Here is a 21,210-nt window from a genome sequence, read left to right on the forward strand (position 1 = left end):
ATTCTCGTGGAACAATCGTAGACTCGAAATGTAAAACGGCGTACGTGCCATGAATATTCCCTTGTTTTTCACGTTCTTTCTTACACTCTGTTACACTTCTTCGCCTTTAATATGCAAATAACCTTTATTGTACACACATACACACACTAAACACAGTGTTCTCCCTTTGCTTTTACATTTATATGTACCGTCGATTATTAATTATTTATGCGAGCAGTTGGAGAGAAAATTGAGATACACTTTCTGCTAACAGGAACAATTTAAATATATTAATGTTTTAAATATTAAGTAACTTTTTAATTATTAGAATTAAAAACTGATTTATATTAGAGAAGCTTATTTGAACAATCCGGATTTTTCTAGCAAATAAAATTCAAAAATTAATTCGTGTAAATTGCATCTTTATCGAAAATTTAATTTTTCCAAACGATAGTTCAACCAAAAGATAAAAATTGCGCTTTTATTGTTTATAACAAAACAATGTCGAAACAAAGTGCAAGGTGGATGGCGCGTAGATTCGAGATAAAAGATATTATATTTTATTTAATCAAGTAATTATTTAACCGAAATTAAGCGACAAAAAAATTTGCCCATTATTTCAGGTTTCCATTCGATACGGCATACAAAAGAGATCGATCATTCGTCTCGACGATGGCGAAACCCACATCGCATTAATGAATTTCACCGTGAATCCGATCGGTATCGCCGCGACAGGAAGATACAACTTTTTAGTTTCTACTTTTTTATACAACGCAAGAGCGTTTCCTAACATCCGTTCTCATTCGCGGAATCAAAGCGATTACCCACGTCGTGTCGCGACTGCGAGCGTCGGGTGCACGCTAGGCTTCAGTTAAATTACCGTCGCCTCGGTCAGAGGGATCACGCGGCGCGGCCGACTACATCGTTCACAATCGTAGCACAATAATAAATTGCACGGATGGAATGTGGAAAGTACGACGACGACGACGACGACGACGATGACGCTTTTCTCTGTCGCTCCTACTATCCGCAAAAGCACACAGCTGTATCTTTCTTGCATTTTTAATAACACGCGGATAATAAAACAGAGTATAACAGTAGCTTCACAACTGTAAAAAGATAATAGAGACTCTCCAATAAATGGTCTCGCTAAAATGAACAAGAAATGGTAGGAAGAGCCAACTGTCTTTTTCTCTTCTTCTCTTTCATTTTCCAAAAATGTACGAGTGAATCGTAAATGAGGATTAATAAAAAACTTTGGCGAGATTCTTATTATAAGTCTTTATAAGAAAGTTATTCGCAAACATTTAATTTTAGAATTTAATTCAATTTTCGAGAATTTTTAAAAGAATTTTGCTTTTTTATAATTAATCGATAACTTCCGATTCACATCAAACATTAACGCTCATTTATAATGCTCACTTTGCTAATATAAAACCCAGTTATAATGTTACGAATCGTTTTTTAATCAAGAATTCATGTTGCAACGCCGCGCCGAGCTTAACGTTAAGAATTCTACTTCGCTCGCGCTTATTTACACGCTCCCTTTCGATACGACAGAGAGATTACGTATTCGAGACGAATCTCGAGTTTTGTGGTGAGTTACCGTTAGTAGTCGTCCTTAGATCGCGCTAGTCGATTAAGCCGAGGTTTCAGTGCCAATGATGAGACGACATGAATAATCGATAAGGAAGTACCGGGTTTTACTTAACGGGAGTTAAATCACAAGCGAACCTCCGTTTCCTGCTGCATCATTTCGTACGATCTGCTTTTATCTATCTCGATCTATTCAGCTCCCTCCCATCTGTATTCCTATCTCTTCTTAAGTCTCCCCTTTTACTCATTCCCTCCAGTCGCTGTCCTTCCTTTCTCTCTTTTTTTTCCTATTGTCTCAATTCTTTTATTATTTAATTCTTCACACAATAAAGGTGCGGTATATTCAACACTTAATGAGATATTGATTGAATCTTCTATCGCTTACTTTAACGGCGTATAAATATAAAAAGAAATAAATTATTAAATAATAAGTTGTATTTACGAGTCAAATTATCTGTTGCACAACCAAACTCGATATTGACATGAAATGGTAGTCAGTATAGATATTCTATTCTATAAAAAACGTAGTCGTTCTATTTCATTTCCATTATCAAATGATTATTCAGAAAATATATAATTGACATCTTTGCCTATATAAAAAAAATCATAAATATTAATATTAGCTAATAAAAAAAATAGAACAATCTGAATAAGTTTTTTAAATTAAAAAAAGAATTGTTAAAAGGACTAAATAAAATTAATATAAATAACCAACAGTGCCAATTATTTCTGTCATATAAGATTTTTAAAATGTATACTGAATTTTATAAATTCAATAAATCCATCAACGGCGAAATTTCAATTACGTATTTTTCCACTTGCATCCTTTCTTCCACTTGCAGCAGTCTGCTCTCTGGGATGCCCAAGGATATAAATATATTTTTCCTTTGAATTTTCTCTGGTTTTTGTCAAGTCCAAAACGATCGAACGGCGAACTTGACTTGCTGTTTTGAGCGTACGCATCATAAAAGAAAACAGGGGGATCTAATAGGGAGGGACCAGTCGAATCGAGGCTCGGCCATTGACGATACGCGAGATCGAAATTCGAGTGAATTCTTTGGTGCACGCGAGTACGTCCTCCCTCCGAAAAAGCGTCTAAGTGGCCGCGGCAATGGCGCTGCACCATTTCGACGGATATCCGGGCCGAGAGTTTCTATGGTGCTCTGTCTTTCTTCTCCTCCGGTTCATTCTCTTCGCGCTGCGTGCGAGGTAAAAATGGGGGGATCGATTCAACGAAACGGGAGAATGACACGGGAGGGAGGAGGTGGAGGAGAAGAGAGAGATGGTCACCACCCGCGCGCACCGCCCCATTGCTCCCCGCGTTCATTGTTCACCGGGAGTCCCTTTTGCCCGTACGCTGCGCCATGACATCGCGATTTTACGGAAATTCGATCGGTTTTGTCGACGGCGACGGATGGTGCCCGTCGCTGCAAAAAAAAGCGCGTTAGCGCGCGCAGCGAGCGCTTCTTACGCGATTAACCCCGGACTCGCAACACCGGGGTCACCGATGAGTAGCCAAACGGCACAAGAAACGCAAGATCAATCGCAATGTTTAATTATTTAACAGGAAAAAATCTTTTTTATACACTAGACATAATACACGATGCAAATAAAAAATGTTAATCATTATTCTCTTTAATGCTAATAAAATTAAATCGTGTTAATTGTTAGTCGTCATTCTTCTTAATTTTGAAATTTTAATTGCGTGATATTTGTATCAGAAGCTTCGCGTTGACGAACGAAGCTAAAATTGCGATTACAAAAATATTCGCAATAAAGAATAATCGTTACCAGAGTTGTTTTACTTTTACGTTTTACTTTTGCGTTACCTAATTGTATAACTATCACATAGTATCACCAATAGTTGGCAACGAATCATGCGTGAATCATGATGTGTTTAGAGACATCGAACAAGGCATTACATATATATTATAAATAATTCAGACTAACGATCCGTCTCTCGTCAGGCTTCCTCTCACAGATTTAAAAGATTTTGCATGTCGTGCTTAATAAAAAATATCTTGGGGTATCAAGATAGAATAATCGGGCATTGAATTTATCGAAGACTTAAGGAGCGTTCGAGGTAGACTGACGGACCCGGCCGTGCCGTTCGTATGAGGAGCACGCACCTTTCTGCAGGATCTCGAGATGCTCCCACAGGATGTCGCCCATGAAGGCGGGGGCACGTGCTAGAAAGGATTCCTTCCCCATGGCACAAATCTGTTTCCCGGTCATGTGCTGCCACGGCTGCATCGCCACACCCTCCAACGAGAATTCCCCAATAGCCCAGTGCAACCAGTGGGCAACAGCTGCTTCCGACCATTGCCTCGGGTCTGAAATAAAAAAAAAAGGAAAACAAAAATAAGGACCAGATTGTTTTTTTTTTTTTTAACAGCTAACCTAGTCGTATTCCCGAAGGTCGATCGTTTATCGTTTATCTTGCGATCTTCGCGATAAGGATGAACCTTTCAGTTTTGCTTCTATCGGTCAGGGGATACGGGGAAACCGATTGTCGCCTTATCTCTGAATACAGAAAACACAGGAGGGTTATATGATATATCGTCATTGATTAGAAAACGATAAATCACGTTTCTAATTTTTCCAATCCTGTATCGGCGTTACACTTGGACTTTATTCCCGAATTTCTAAGATAATTTTCCAAAATTTTAATCTTCTTCTGTTACTTATCCGCGGTTATCCGAGAGCGAGGTCATTAAGACAATCGAGAATTATCGAAAAAACAGTGACATACGTTGTCGTTTGTGACAGCGTGATCGTTAGCCGGGAACCAAGCCGACCATCTTTGGTGGAAGCAATACCGAGAAACATCGGAATGTCCCATTTGAGGTGCGCGCCCATATTTGCACGCGTGTCTTGCATTGTTTCGTGGTATCTCGCTGCGTAAAAGTACAGTTGGGCTCATAATGCAAACAGGAGTTGCCAGCGTAGCGACTCGCTAATGTATATAACTTTGCTCGCACAATCTCCATAGCCGTCCCTTAACACTAACGACGTGAGCAAGATGTTCGAAATATCTTAGGTCTCTAGTCTCGTAAAGATCGACCAAAGATAGACCGAAATATAGGGTGTTCCAAAAAAATATCGATTAGGTATGTAGATACAATTTAATTTAATTTTAATTTAAAACTTAAAATCTAATTTTTCCTTTCTTTCGGAATTGTTTTATATCATAGTAATAAGAAGGAATTTTTGTATTTTTTTAAATAAAAAACTGATTTTTTTACATTTTAAGAATTCTTGATAGAGAGAGAGAGAGCTATTAAAATTAACAGATTTATAAAAGGTTTTTTATGTTAACATGTATTATAAATTATTTGCAAAATTATTAACACATTTTCATCGACATAATAAACCTTTAGGACTATTGCCACGATAATTTATCTAGTTTTAATCTTTAATTAAATCTTTAATTTTTTAGACTGATTCAAATATTTTTGAAGATATTCACAACAAGTTTTTATCCTGTTCGACGATCTACAATAAAAATTTTCCATTTTTCGATTTTTCTTCGGTTTTGTATTGACTACAAATAAAACAAAATTTAAAAAATGCTTAAATTAAACCACCTCTAAAAACTTAATAGTTTCAAAAATATGAAGCAGAAGTTAAAAAAAGACTTGACGACAAAAATAGTGCCACACTGCAGAAATGCTTCGAGGAATGATAACCATTGTATTATCTATTTATTATCATTAATTTTTTCATAGAAATAATTTTTTTTATCGCTCCCGCCCTTTTCCGGATAAGATTTGTTTGTGTGCACGAGTGTACAATGCAAATAAAGCAAAAACATTCAACGGTAAAGGGTTTCCCGACATCTACATAAAGATGTAAGATTTTTAGCGCGTGGTGGGAATGCAAATTTAAAAATAGATAAAATTGCACGATGGAATGGGCGACGTTATTCGCGGAATCGATAAAGTACGAGATGAATTGACGTCTTTCGCGTAGGCTAGAATATAAATATAGGAAGAAAAAGTGAACGAGTACCGAGGCAACAAGAGTGTCTAACGGCAATGGCACGGCACGTTCAAAGCGGCCGCCAGTGTTTGAGGATCGTACCGATATTTGCCCAACTTATTTCTCGTAAGCGTTGTTAGCAGACTTTACACTCTCTTTCTCGCCTCGCGCATTCGAACACAACTCCACGCTCGCCCGTACGCGCGCGCTGCACACGTATTCTCTGTTACTGGTCGACCGTTGCATGCATAATAGATTCTTCGTTATCAATATATTATTTTATATTCCACTTCTATCTTTTCACTTCCATCGAGTCTATAGACAAATCTAATTCAATCTGAAAGTCACGCTTAGCGCCGTAGACATTTGCTAATCGTGCGTGTTCGACATCTGTCGCTACATTATTGGAGAATGTAAATAGTGAAAATGTAAATAGAATGTAAATTGATAGAAAAAAAAAGAAACTTGTCAAGTCTGAGAATTTAATTCTTTACAGATAACGAGCAGATGCCACTTTGAAATCCGACGTTTCGTCTGTGATTTCCAGATTAACGATCTCTTGATTAGAGTCTATTATAAAACACGAGAGATATTGAAACTCATGGGGGATTGGACGTATCCTTATATGTGTCGAAGCATCTTTACCATTGTATTTGTTATTCAAAAGGGAGATAGATTCTGAATAAATCATAATAGCGAATGCGATATGACGCGTCAAAACGTAATTGTGAATGCAACCTGCGTCTTCTTTATAGTATAAGCATACGCGTTCTCGTACATAAACCCTCCAACGACATAATACATATTGATAGATTTCAGACATAGATAGATAAGTTTTTAGCAATCCGTTAATTATTTCTGTAAACGACGTTAAAATTCCTAACGCCAACTTTCCACTTTTTCAACTCATTATAAACAAAACAATTATCACTTTTCGCAAAGAGAAATTAATTTCAAATAAATTTTTGTTAACGCTTCTTTATACACGCGCGGAAAAAAAGTTTTGCTGAAGTATTAAAAAATTTAACTTAAATACAGATTTGAAAAAATAATTTTATTAGACCATTAAATAATTATCAGGGATGTTCAGGCATGATATTCAAAACATTTTGACATTCTAGCGGCTAGTTTGAGCGTAACGTAATTATTTCAATGGCTTAATTATTTTCAGATCTGTTAAATCTTTAAACAGCGTCGGACCTTTCTTTCTTTATCAATAATGCTTTAGTGGTTTTCTGGAAAATAAAAGATTCAGGGACCGACGCGGCGGCGGTCTCAAGCTCGAAGTGAAATGGCAAGAGGAGCAGGAGGTTGCTCGTTCGGTTCACGGAGGTCAGACTGTAGGTGATCTGGCCTGGAGGGTACGAACCCGGGGCATGTAGACCGGAAGTAACGTCACACCCGCGTGGCTCTGAATGCGCATACCGGATGTGTGGCATCGGCTCCCCATCAGAACCATCAACATCACATTCACAATTCCTGCACATCGCCGGCCGCCTCGTCGCACATCGCGTCACATCGCGCGCACCCGCGTCTACGCGTGTCTCTCGCGCACGCACGCACGCACGCACGCAAACACGAACGTATACGCGTGTACGTGTGTGTGTGTGTACTCTTTCTCTTTCTCTCCCGTTCTACGTGCACCCGCAACGATTTTTTAACAACTTGCGCGGTGAGGCGGTAAGAGGATCGTAAAAACCGAATCGCATAAACCGCCACTAAAAATTAGACAATAATGTGTGTAAATATGTTTGCGCTCGTAGGACGATTTACTGCTGTTGCAACTTTTGAACGAATCAAGAGATCTACTTGAGGTCACAATTGTAATCTCGAGAGAGACACGTCACGTGGATTTCAGTTAACGATAGTCCGACTACAGATCTCACGCATAATTTTTTTTTAACGACGAAGAAACTTATTTCGCAACGCAACGCACGCTTTATAACCGCGTGACGCCTTGTAATTACGTGATTTTACGGGGAAAGGGTGATACGATTATTTTAATTAAGCTTATATGGGCTATGCTCAAGAGTAATGACAAAAGAAACATAATCAAGAGTATAATGAGAACAAAAGCTGACCTTTAGTTATGTTCAGGCGGAGTCGTTCCTTTTCCCAAGACGCGAAGGAGGCCTCTAGAGCCTCGGTCATCTTCTTGTTGGTCCCAGGTGTTAACGGCGGCACTTGCGCCGGTATATCTAGAAAAAAAAACAGACGACGGCATTGAAATACAATTAAATGTAAACACATTTTTGTGAAAGTATTTTTCGCGACTGCAAATAATCGCACAATCTTTTTTCTTTGGTCTATTTTAAATCTCGTAAAAGGTATTAAGTGAAATGCATTGCGCAAAGCACCTGAATTTCTCGGAATGTGTTTGCGACATTCGACGCATAGTGGTCAGCGACGTCAGCGCGCGACACGCCGGTAAATTCAAAATAGAGGCGCGTCGAAACGGATTCGCCGTCGCGGATCCGGTCAGCCGAGGTAAAACGAGGAAAAGAGGAGCTTTAAGCCTAAGCTGCGCGTATAGCACCCTTCCGTGTGTGAGAAGGTGGGTTAACGCCGCTTCTCACAGGCGAGGTGCGCGCGCGCGCTCGCGTGCAAGCCGCGCGTATACGGCGCACGTGTGCGCGCGAGTGCACGCGTTTTACGAGCGCGTACGTGCGTCAGGTGTCGCGCGCTCACGGCTACCATGCAGCCCAGCACCGGCGGCGGCGCGGAGCGAGCAACGGCGAGGAGGCAAGCAAAAGCGAAACGAAGGGGGCATACACAGCCATCTTAGATAGCATCGTCATAAAGAGGGGTGCAACTGCCGCCAAGAGCGGGCAGGTGCATCGCCGTCGTCGACGTCGTCGTCGTCGTCGCTGCGCTTGTTCTACGGCGTAGAACGAGAGACGGCACTTTACGCACTATTCTCGCGATCACCGCGGCAAGATACAACGATATCGCGACGCACCGTCCATTAGTATAGCGATTGTAGCGCGTGAGGAAATTTCAGTTGAACGTCCCAACTCGTTCAGGACGTTGCACGTTGCATCGAACGATGGAATGAGCGTTAATATTCGCGAATATAGCGTCGTTCACGACGCTAAGATTAAAAGTGTTGTTAGATAGAGAGCCTTTCAATGACGGGAGCTTATATTTTTGAGCGTCGAAATTCTACCCGGTTGTATAGCGTTAGCCCAAAGATAGGTCCGTCCCGCCGACGTCGGCATCAAATGCGTGACGGACGAGCGGCGCGTCTCCGGGCGCGAGGCGATCTATTGAAAATTCACGTGCCAACGGCGCAACCACGGCCACGCGAGTGGAATTTCAAAGGGGCGAAGTTTCGCAGGAACGATAACTCTATTCGCGCTTGGACAATGCGTATAACCGATATTGCGCCGTTCGGGATTATGCATTTCGATTTGTCATGCTGATCAATTGTTTAAAAAAAAAAGTTTATTCAACCGCGTCAAGAAATAAAAGGGTACACCGAGCATTGTTTTATTAACGATAACGTGAGATTTCTTTTGTTTCACATATATATACATAGAAAGCTTCTTTTTTTGTGAGGAAGAAACTCAGTTTATGAAAATAGAGAAAATTTTAACGATTAACGTGATAACTTATAATAAAACGATACTTGGAAAAATTTAGGATAATCGTAATTATTATAGCTCAATGTTAAAATTTATTCGAGACAACAACGTGCAATGTAAATGTAAAATGCAATGTAAAACAAGTAAATCTGAAACTTGGGAATATAAAAATCCAAATTTATACATTAAGTTTTTAAATATTAGTTTTCTAGATTATTACATAGATTTCGCGAGTAGGATTCTACATAGCGAGCTTTATTATACGGCCACATTGCGTTATAAATCAGAACGATCGTATCCGTAGTATATCATTTGTAGCCTGAATATAACGGGGAGATCGAGATATCGCGATACGTTCGCTGGCAGGTGCTGCGAGTTGATGTATCGCGGATTAACGAGTTTTCCTTTTTTTCTTCTTCTTCTTCATTTTTTTCCTTTTCTTTATAAAATCGATTTGACTTACCGGTCGGATCGATCGATGCCGAGTTAGATGGAACGCGATCCTTTACTTAATCGAATGGAAATTTAAAATACTCGAGGCCCGCGACCCATATGGCATTTGACCCTCGACACGTTCAACATAAATTTGCATAGCTTGCGTTATTAGCGGGCGATCGGCGCAATGACCAAGTTATATACCTTCTTCGAGCAATTAATGCGAAACGATAAAAATATTTTCTTTATCCGATAACCTTAAAGTTAAAATACGTATATTTACAGTTTGGGATTAATTAGATGCGCTTAATTAGACATGCTCTGTAGATTGTTACGAGATAACCCGTAAAAAGAATCGTAATTGTAAATATAGTTTGCTCGTCGGGAAAGGAAAAAAATTGTTTCGGATTTCGAAAAGTAAACGACGAGCTTTCGATTATTAAAAAAATTTATCTTCTGAATTCCTGTACAAGAATAAAAATGTAAAACTTAAAATTAACATTATGGTGTGTGTGTGTGTGTATGTGTCGTCCATAGTTTTTATTACAAAATTTATTAGAAAGTATACAGTCATAATTTTATATACCAGTTCAGCAATTGCTATTTCAATTAATAAAAAAGCAAACTATTGTTTAAAATATTTGGCACACTTCATTTATTTGCATTAAAATTACATTCCGCCTAATTATTATTTTATTTTTTCTTCATTGGCCTACCGATCAGTCTTAGTAAAATGATTACACAATTAATAGTTTCAACTAATCTTAATTTTATAATAATTATTGATTATTCACTTATATGTATACATATATATGTATGTATGTATACAAATAGTAATTAACTAAACATTAACAGTAATAACCATTTTACATAAAATAATTTACATAAAAACATTAACAGTAATAACCATTTTACATAAAAAAAATAATAATGTGTGCTAAAAGTATACAAAAATAATCATTAAAAATTTAATAATTAGATTAATTCTATGGATTTTGAGGAAGGATAACCAACTCGAGCGAACATTTTACGATATATAAAAGCAGCTCCAAACTCAAGCTCCGCGGTTGTTTATAAGGAGATTTTTTTTCTCCCGTCCATCTGGAATATGCTAGGGTGAGTGTGTAACCTTCACGAGTATAGCCGACACGAGGCACGTGCTACCAACGTCTTCTGGCTTATCCCTCTTTCCTCTACACCTCGAGAATACTCGGCAACCAAACAACTGCGGCAGCTGCTCTGAGCAAACTGCGCGAGAGGAACGCGTCTCCAAATTCGTCTGTCGCTCTTATTTCACGCCGTTGAAAATTATTATTCTCCAGATAGCGTAACAATGCGTCCGCGACCGAAGAAATGAAAGTGACAAGAGCAGAGCTTGCCCTAACAACAAAAAAACCTCATCTTCGATTACATTCTGATTATAAAAATCAAAATTGGTTTACTCATTGACACGTAAATAATCTATGTGCGAGGCGGAAAGAGGCGATCCAACAAAATGTCAGATTTGTGACCAATTTACGAAACAACGTAGGACGTCAGATTGCCAAATCACCTGGAATTTCTATTGTAAATTCACTTGGTTCAACGTACGTTAGGCCTAGTAGAATTTAAAACGGGACGTCGCGAGGTGAACTAGCGACCGGAGGACCGCGACGCGACGTCCGTTGTGTACATCGCAGTGAAACTGAACTATTATATGTACGGACGCAAGTGTAAGCACGTGTTAGTATCGGCGTGCCACCGGCCCGCCTTTCTGTGGTATACACCTGTTGCTTCGGTCGGTGGCTCTCCCGCGCTCGTTCGGTTTCATCCATCCCATGAATCGCATCGCCTCGCATCGGAGTGACTAGGCTCTAAGGCCATTCATCCCGTATAAGAAACAAGCAGAATTCTCTATGCCCTCCTAAGGCGTGCAAATGCGACGCGAGCGAGTCGGACAGGCGTATCATGCGGGATCCAAATCACTCGATCACTATGCTATACAATTGTAAATAACGGACTTTTACAGTAAAAAGTCGAGACAGTTTTACGAAACCGCTAGAGATCGCTCGTGGAGATCGCTGCTTAAAAGGAATCTCTTAAAAAAATTATTTCGAACGCATCGACAGATAAAACTGACGAAATTCGACAGCTCGGACGTTAGTATCTCACGTGGTATCTCACGATTTTATATTATTCGCCAGAGAGAATATTAATAAAAATAAACAACTTTGCAATTCTTGTGCCGTATTTATCGATCCAAACAGCGAGAGATATAGAGGCAGAGAAATATCTCGATCGAAGTTTCCCGCGTGTAAAAATGCGGAGCTACGATTTGGCTATTTAACGCGAGAGGAATTGACTTTCATAATGCTGGGCGAACGCACTGGAAAATGGAGCGCTGTGTGTCTCGACGTGTGAGCCATGTGGTAAATCAGGATACGTTATCGTGACCGCGCGAATTATCATGCGCGCGGGGTGGCGGCCAGGCAAAACCGAGATTACCAGAGCTCATTGGGCCTCTGAAAAAAAAAAAAAAAAATTCAAGGAAAGGTACCAGGACTGGGCGACGGTAATCCCCCAACGGGATATCGCAATCGCAAAACGGCCGGTCGCCAGTGCTGATAAATCGCCGGGTGCTAGAAACCCGGGGGAGAAGGAAGGCGCCCTTGTTGCATGCGGCAGTTGATAGCGAGCGCGCGCGATGGTAACGAGCGGTGGTAGCGTCATTGTTAACCGACGATTATCGCGAAACCGCGTGTTTTGCCGAGATAACACGGCGCAGGATTCCATAATTAGTCGTAAGTAATCTCCGCGCAATTTGCCAGCGTTGTGCCCGTATACCAATTAATTCGCGCGCTCCGCCGGGTAAAAACAATTCGGCCGCTCGCGAGGAAGTCATCTTGTCTGACGATTTTTTTTCTTCGAAAATTCATGCCCCGACCTCGTCGCCACACGCACGATTTTCAGCGCGCACGCGAGCACACGCCCACACGGAATTTTCAATACAACGTACGTCGTTGAAATAAGGAAAAATTCAAACACTTTTAATTCAAATGTTGTTAAAATGAAAGTAATTTAATTCAAAGGATTAAGAGAAATAAAATTTGACTTTATATATGTTTACATGCTGAAGATTTAATTCGCAAGAAAATTCCCAAGTTTTTTACAGACGTAATAAGACTATTACGTTGATTATACTGCTTGAAATAAACAAGAGCTAAAAAAGAGACTAAAAAAGAGACTGAAAAGAATACGATTAGATAATAATATAAACGATATCTAATGCTGTAAAAGACTCCCCCCGGGGGACAACCCTTTTTCTAATGCGCAGATAATTCTATCGGTCTATCGCGTTTGGGCCTATTTTTTTTCTTTTTACTTCTTTAATTCCGAGATGAGAGAAACTATTCTGTGTGACGGCACCATTGTCATATGCCGATTATCGCGGAGAGAGTGTTTTGAGAGATACGAGACAAGTTGATAATGACACACGCTTTTGTGACTTCCTGGGGACGTGACCGATACTCTCGCAACGATTTAGCTAACGATTTACATGTATTATATGTATAAAAATAAGTGGACAGCCGGCGCGGATCGGATCGCATCGGGAATCTCGGATCAATTACCGCGTTCCGCGGCTGATTAGCTGTTCCCCGCGCGCGCGCGCGCGCCGTCAGATTCCGTGAATCCATTTATATCGGTGTTTTATCATTGCTTTTTTTTCCCGTGGAAAAACCACACCGCACCCGATCCCGTCCGCCTTAATCGCCGGCCGTTGTTACATACCCGTTGCCACTCGGTACCTCGCGAATGCGGCGTCGCGTCGAACGTGACCGACATAGCCGCCGGTGAACTATAATAACTACGCAAATGTGATTCCGATTACGTGTGAAAGTCGTATAAAACCCAATGCAGAAACCCATTGCGCTGTGAAATCAATATAAAACCAATGTAAGACCAATATTGCGTTGTGAAACTGGCGCAAAAGCAATGCGAAGCCAATATTGTGTAGAAGTTGTTCTACAACATTTGTGAGCTGGCCTAATTCGTTATACCCGGCATTCCGTATCAAATTGAGAATATAAGTGTGTACATTTTTTTTGTAAAATTATCAAAAACCGAATTCAAATGTCAAAAAGAATCGAACGTCGACCGGGCGAATCCGGTTCGCTGTGCGACAATTATTGTCGCTTTTAATTTAACGTTTACCGTCGACATTCTAAGGCTCATAATAATTTATTAAGGCCTTATTAATGTCTCGATATCGAAAGGCGCAGCTTTTCTTCTTCTTCTTCCTCGCTTGGTTTGGCCTATTTTCGTGTCTACGGGCGAGAGAAAGTGCGCCACTTTGAACTCTATACATCAGATTTTACGAGTGTTTGAGGGAGCTAAACAGCCGTCATTTTGAAACCGGAACCAAGATAACGTTCTGCAGTTGTTCGCGGCACATCTTCGCCAGATGCGAGACTTTTTGATGTATATATAGCTATAATCGGGTCAAGCCATCCATTCGCTGCTATGGACAAATACATGCGAGCGGACACGCGCGTCGCGTTGCGTCGCCTTTATGAGCTTGAAGTTTGCATCGTTGCTAAGCAACGAAAAAAAATTTTTTTTATTCCCTGAAATTTTTTTGCTTTAAACTGTTGCATTCCATGTCAAAATAAGCCCCAAGCAGTTTCAAGAAATTTCGAGAAGAGGAAACACCCCTAACAGGGGGATGAATAATATAATAATTATAACTTATGGGTGCATTTGACATTCCCTGGAATTTTTTTGCTTTAAACTGTTGCATTTGATGTCGAAATGAGCCCCAAATAGTTTCAAAAAATTCCGAGAAGAGGAAACACCCCTAACAGGGGGATAAATAATATAATAATTATAACTTATGGGTGCATTTGACATTCCCTGGAATTTTTTTGCTTTAAACTGTTGCATTTGATGTCGAAATGAGCCCCAAGTAGTTTCAAAAAATTCCGAGGAGAGGAAACACCCCTAACGGGGGGATGAATAATATAATAATTATAACTTATGGGTGCATTTGACATTCCCTGGAATTTTTTTGCTTTAAACTGTTGCATTTGATGTCAAAATGAGCCCCAAGTAGTTTCAAAAAATTCCGAGGAGAGGAAACACCCCTAACAGGGGGATAAATAATATAATAATTATAACTTATGGGTGCATTTGAAATTCCCTGGAATTTTTTTGTTTTAAACTGTTGCATTTGATGTCGAAATGAGCCCCAAGTAGTTTCAAAAAATTCCGAAGAGAGGAAACACCCCTAACGGGGGGATGAATAATATAATAATTATAACTTATGCGTGCATTTGACATTCCCTGGAATTTTTTCGCTTTAAACTGATGCATTTGATGTCGAAATGAGCCCCAAGTAGTTTCAAAAAATTCCGAGGAGAGGAAACACCCCTAACGGGGGGATGAATAATATAATAATTATAACTTATGGGTGCATTTGACATTCCCTGGAATTTTTTTGCTTTAAACTGTTGCATTTGATGTCGAAATGAGCCCCAAGTAGTTTCAAAAAATTCCGAAGAGAGGAAACACCCCTAACGGGGGGATGAATAATATAATAATTATAACTTATGCGTGCATTTGACATTCCCTGGAATTTTTTCGCTTTAAACTGATGCATTTGATGTCGAAATGAGCCCCAAGTAGTTTCAAAAAATTCCGAGGAGAGGAAACACCCCTAACGGGGGGATGAATAATATAATAATTATAACTTATGCGTGCATTTGACATTCCCTGGAATTTTTTCGCTTTAAACTGATGCATTTGATGTCGAAATGAGCCCCAAGTAGTTTCAAAAAATTCCGAGGAGAGGAAACACCCCTAACGGGGGGATGAATAATATAATAATTATAACTTAAGCGTGCATTTGACATTCCCTGAAATTTTTTCGCTTTAAACTGATGCATTTGATGTCGAAATGAGCCCCAAATAGTTTCAAAAAATTCCGAGGAGAGGAAACACCCCTAACGGGGGGATAAATAATATAATAATTATAACTTATAGGTGCATTTGACATTCCCTGGAATTTTTTTGCTTTAAACTGTTGCATTTGATGTCGAAATGAGCCCCAAGTAGTTTCAAAAAATTCCGAGGAGAGGAAACACCCCTAACGGGGGGATGAAATATATTATAATTATAACTTATGCGTGCATTTGACATTCCCTGGAATTTTTTCGCTTTAAACTGTTGCATTCCAAGTCAAAATAAGCCCCAAAAAGTTTCAAGAAATTCCGAGGAGAGGAAACACCCCTAACAGGGGGATAAATAATATAATAATTATAACTTATAGGTGCATTTGACATTCCCTGGAATTTTTTTGCTTTAAACTGTTGCATTTGATGTCGAAATGAGCCCCAAGTAGTTTCAAAAAATTCCGAGGAGAGGAAACACCCCTAACGGGGGGATGAAATATATTATAATTATAACTTATGGGTGCATTTGACATTCCCTGGAATTTTTTTGCTTTAAATTGTTGCATTCGATGTCAAAATGGGCCCCAAGTAGTTTCAAAAAATTCCGAGGAGAGGAAACACCCCTAACGGGAGGATGAATAATATAATAATTATAACTTATGCGTGCATTTGACATTCCCTGGAATTTTTTCTCTTTAAATTGTTGCATTCGACGTCAAAATGAGCCCCAAATAGTTTCAAAAAATTCCGAGGAGAGGAAACACCCCTAACGGGGGGATGAATAATATAATAATTATAACTTATGCGTGCATTTGACATTCCCTGGAATTTTTTCGCTTTAAACTGTTGCATTTTAAGTCAAAATAAGCCCCAAGAAATTTCAAGAAATTTCGAGGAGAGGAAACACCCCTAACAGGGGGATGAATAATATAATAATTATAACTTATGCGTGCATTTGACATTCCCTAGAATTTTTTTGCTTTAAACTGTTGCATTCCAAGTTAAAATAAGCCCCAAGAAGTTTCAAGAATTTTCGAAGAGAGGAAACACCCTTAACAGGAGGATGAATAATATAATAATTATAACTCATGCGTGCATTTGACATTCCCTAGAATTTTTTTGCTTTAAACTGTTGCATTCCAAGTTAAAATAAGCCCCAAGAAGTTTCAAGAATTTTCGAAGAGAGGAAACACCCTTAACAGGAGGATGAATAATATAATAATTATAACTCATGCGTGCATTTGACATTCTCTCGAATTTTTTTGCTTTAAACTGTTCCATTCCAAGTCAAAACGAGCCCCAAATAGTTTCAAAATAATATATCTTTAACCAAATTTTTCAAATATTTAATAATTAAACAAATAAACATATGATATTAATAAAATCAATATTTTTATTGACAAGTTATTTTTGTTAAGGTAAATTTATTAGATATAATTATTTCAATTACCAGTACAACAGAGTACTTTAATAAACTCTATAAATAAACATAAGAAATTTATAAAAATATTTGCGTATTGTATAAAAGATCAATCAACGAAGAAATCAACAAGACATTTCAACTAATCATTTAAACAGAAATAATGACGATAAATCTCGATGATAAATTAAAGTTAGCGACAATCTTATGTCAGTAACTTAAAGGGATACTGGACTGCCTCGCAAATTTGATTGGGGTCGATAATGTAGAACCATTTGTGCACATAATTAATGGCATTTTGTATGTATTTTTTATATAGGTTTGGAATTTTTTTTTCCAGAATTAAAGTACACATATTAATATCAGTCTGAATTAAACTTTATATCGGAAGCAAAAACAATTTCTTTGTATTGTTATTTTGATTTTTTATGCGAATGTAACCTAAATTTTAGTAGCACAATTTTGTTTTAATCAGGCATCAAAATTTAATTTCCAAAATTCGACACTGTTTGTTCTCGTTGTCTATTAGTTTGTAGATACGAATTTCGTAAGTACAAACTGTAGATCTTTTGTATTAAGCAAACAATTTTACAATGTAACAGTGAAATAACAATTTTTTTCATTTTTGTTAGAAATTCTGCCCCACAAACTGGTAGTAATGCGTATACTTTTATTTTGATGAAGAATTTCTAAATCTCTAAGAAAATTATATACGATATCTTGTTAATGTATATATGATAATGAATAATTATATATTTTATATATAAGTATACAAAAAAATGTATTTTTAGAGCAAATAAAAAAGTTATTTGTTTAATAAGCTTTATTTAAATTTAATAAATATTTGACCTCGCAGATTTTATTTTAAAAAATGGAAAAAACGTACGAACGCAATCGAACCCAGGTTGCGCGCAAACTTCCCGATCTTTACGATAAATGTAATATAAAAATTAAAATGTTAATGTTTAATTGAAAAAATTTATTTATTAAAAATTTATATAATAAAATTTTCTAATCTGTATTTAGTTGAGAATTGAAATCTGTATTTTCTTACACACACACACACACACACACACACAAATTAACCAAAAATCTTTAAAATCTAATTTCTTATTGTATTTTTATTTTTAATTAAGAATTAACATTTTAATTCTATAGTTTATGAAAAAATATTCAAGCCTTTTAAAGTTTAATTCTTTTATTTTTCTTATACAATTAATTTTCTATTACAATACAATTGATTAAATTGTACATATTTATTTTTACAATTATGCGCCGATCGTAATAATCGCGAGAGCCGGCGGCGCCCGCACGATAAACATATTCCGAAAAAGCATTAAACGCCGGCGATCGGAGTCAGAACTTTAGAAGGGGCAGAGGAGAAAGAGACGAACCGGCCGCGAACGTAGCAGAGTGCGCGACGGCTCACGCATCATTGCACTTCGTCTATCCGTGAGTCTCGCACGCTCGGCTGCGCTCGGCGTGAGCCATCGCGTGCTCGGCTACGTTCGGCCGGATCGGCGACAGAGAGTCATTTCATCCTTATTCTCCTCTCCTCTTCGAACTTAGCTCTGACTCTGAGGTGATCGCGGCGTCTAAATGCTTTCTCGGGGTATGTTTATTGCGCGGGCGCCGCCGGTTCTCGTAATTATTATGATCGACGCATAATTGTAAAAATAATTCTATAAAATTTAATCAACAGTAAAACAAAATTAATTTTATAATAAAAAGATTAAAAAATTGACTTTACACAGCCAAAATATTTTTTCATAAACTGAGAATTAAAATGTTAATACTTAATTAAAAATAAAAATACAACAAAAAATTAAATGTTAAAATTTTGTTGATTGAAAAAATACAGATTTCAATTTTCAACTAAAAATACAGATTAAAGAATTATAATGCTTGAATGCATGTTTTTAATAAAAAATTAACATTTTATATTTTAAATGGATATTTGTTTTTATATTCGTGTTGTATTCTGCAAAATAATTTTAATTTTATTGAATTTAATAGGAAATGATTATTTTTTTAAAAATAAGATAACATATTCGTTTATATATTTTGGAAATAACACTTTTAACTTTGTAAATTTTAAATTATAATTTCTAACTTTAATTTAATATTTTTAGAATACATATATTTTAACTTGCTAACTTTTTTCCAAAGTTTTATAAATTTATGAGTAAAAAAATATTATTAAAAAAAATATGTTTTGCACATAAACAACAATATTTCTTTGTCATTTCATATAAATTTAATTCACAAATAAAATGTTGAATATACTTTATGACTAATGAAGTAAATTATTTAATTACTCAATTAAGTAACGCGTACTTTAATATTCGTTAATATTAATTTTTATAACAATTTAAGATTTAAAAAACTTTTATTTCTTTAATAACATTACAAATTTCGATAACTTCAAAAAATTAGTGGTGGGTAAGTTAATCCCCCTGTTAGGGTTGTTTCCTCTCCTCGAAATTTTTTGAAACTTCTTGGGGCTTATTTTAACTTGGAATGCAACAGTTTAAAGCAAAAAAATTCCAGGGAATGTCAAATGCACGCATAGGATATAATTATTATATTATTCATCCCCCCGTTAGGGGTGTTTCCTCTCCTCGGAATTTTTTGAAACTACTTGGGGCCCATTTTAACATCGAATGCAACAATTTAAAGCAAAAAAATTCCAGGGAATGTCAAATGCACCCATAAGTTATAATTATTATATTATTTATCCCCCCGTTAGGGGTGTTTCCTCTTCTCGGAATTTTTTGAAACTACTTGGGGCTTATTTTGACATCAAATGCAACAATTTAAAGAGAAAAAATTCCAGGGAATGTCAAATGCACGCATAAGTTATAATTATTATATTATTCATCCCCCCGTTAGAGGTGTTTCCTCTCCTCAGAATTTTTTGAAACTACTTGGGGCCCATTTTGACATCGAATGCAACAATTTAAAGCAAAAAAATTCCAGGGAATGTCAAATGCACGCATAAGTTATAATTATTATATTATTCATCCCCCCGTTAGGGGTGTTTCTTCTCCTCGGAATTTTTTGAAACTACTTGGGGCTCATTTTGACATCGAATGCAACAATTTAAAGCAAAAAAATTCCAGGGAATGTCAAATGCACCCATAAGTTATAATTATTAAATTATTTATTCCTCCGTTAGGGGTGTTTCCTCTCCTCGGAATTTTTTGAAACTACTTGGGGTTCATTTTAACATTGAATGCAATAGTTTAAAGCAAAAAAATTCCAGGGAATGTCAAATGCACGCATAAGTTATAATTATTATATTATTCATCCCCCCGTTAAGGGTGTTTCCTCTCCTCGGAATTTTTTGAAACTACTTGGGGCCCATTTTGACACCGAATGCAACAATTTAAAGCAAAAAAATTCCAGGGAATGTCAAATGCACGCATAAGTTATAATTATTATATTATTCATTTCCTTGTTAGGGGTGTTTTCTCTCCTCGGAATTTTTTGAAACTACTTGGGGCCCATTTTGACATCGAATGCAACAATTTAAAGCAAAAAAATTTCAGGGAATGTCAAATGCACCCATAAGTTATAATTATAATATATTTCATCCCCCCGTTAGGGGTGTTTCCTCTTCTCGGAATTTTTTGAAACTACTTGGGGCTCATTTCGACATCAAATGCAACAGTTTAAAGCAAAAAAATTCCAGGGAATGTCAAATGCACCCATAAGTTATAATTATTATATTATTTATCCCCCTGTTAGGGATGTTTCCTCTCCTCGGAATTTCTTGAAACTTTTGGGGCTTATTTTGACTTGGAATGCAACAGTTTAACGCGAAAAAATTCCAGGGAATGTCAAATGCACGCATAAGTTATAATTATTATATTATTCATCCCCCCGTTAGGGGTGTTTCCTCTCCTCGGAATTTTTTGAAACTATTTGGGGCTCATTTTGACGTCGAATGCAACAATTTAAAGAGAAAAAATTCCAGGGAATGTCAAATGCACGCATAAGTTATAATTATTATATTATTCATCCCCCCGTTAGGGGTGTTTCCTCTCCTCGGAATTTCTTGAAACTTTTTGGGGCTTATTTTGACTTGGAATGCAACAGTTTAAAGCGAAAAAATTTCAGGGAATGTCAAATGCACGCATAAGTTATAATTATTATATTATTCATCCCCCTGTTAGGGGTGTTTCCTCTCCTCGGAATTTCTTGAAACTTTTTGGGGCTTATTTTGACTTGGAATGCAACAGTTTAAAGCGAAAAAATTCCAGGGAATGTCAAATGCACGCATAAG

The 21,210-nt window shown here is 37.5% G+C and overlaps 1 protein-coding gene across 4 annotated transcripts in view; it reads right to left on the reverse strand.

The window, feature by feature from the left end:
• LOC105837877 (ETS-like protein pointed) overlaps window positions 1-21,210 on the reverse strand; it is a 124,812-nt gene that overhangs the window by 29,478 nt on the left and 74,124 nt on the right. For all 4 annotated transcript variants that reach the window (XM_012683033.3, XM_012683032.3, XM_012683034.3 and 1 more), the window contains 2 exons: window positions 7,638-7,754; window positions 3,705-3,908 (listed from right to left, as the gene is read on the reverse strand). In XM_012683033.3, the coding sequence (XP_012538487.1) occupies window positions 3,705-3,908; window positions 7,638-7,754 (321 nt within the window). The remainder of the gene's footprint in view (window positions 1-3,704; window positions 3,909-7,637; window positions 7,755-21,210) is intronic.

The sequence above is a fragment of the Monomorium pharaonis genome, chromosome 3, assembly GCF_013373865.1.
Source record: "Monomorium pharaonis isolate MP-MQ-018 chromosome 3, ASM1337386v2, whole genome shotgun sequence".
NCBI classification, from domain to species: domain Eukaryota; kingdom Metazoa; phylum Arthropoda; class Insecta; order Hymenoptera; family Formicidae; genus Monomorium; species Monomorium pharaonis.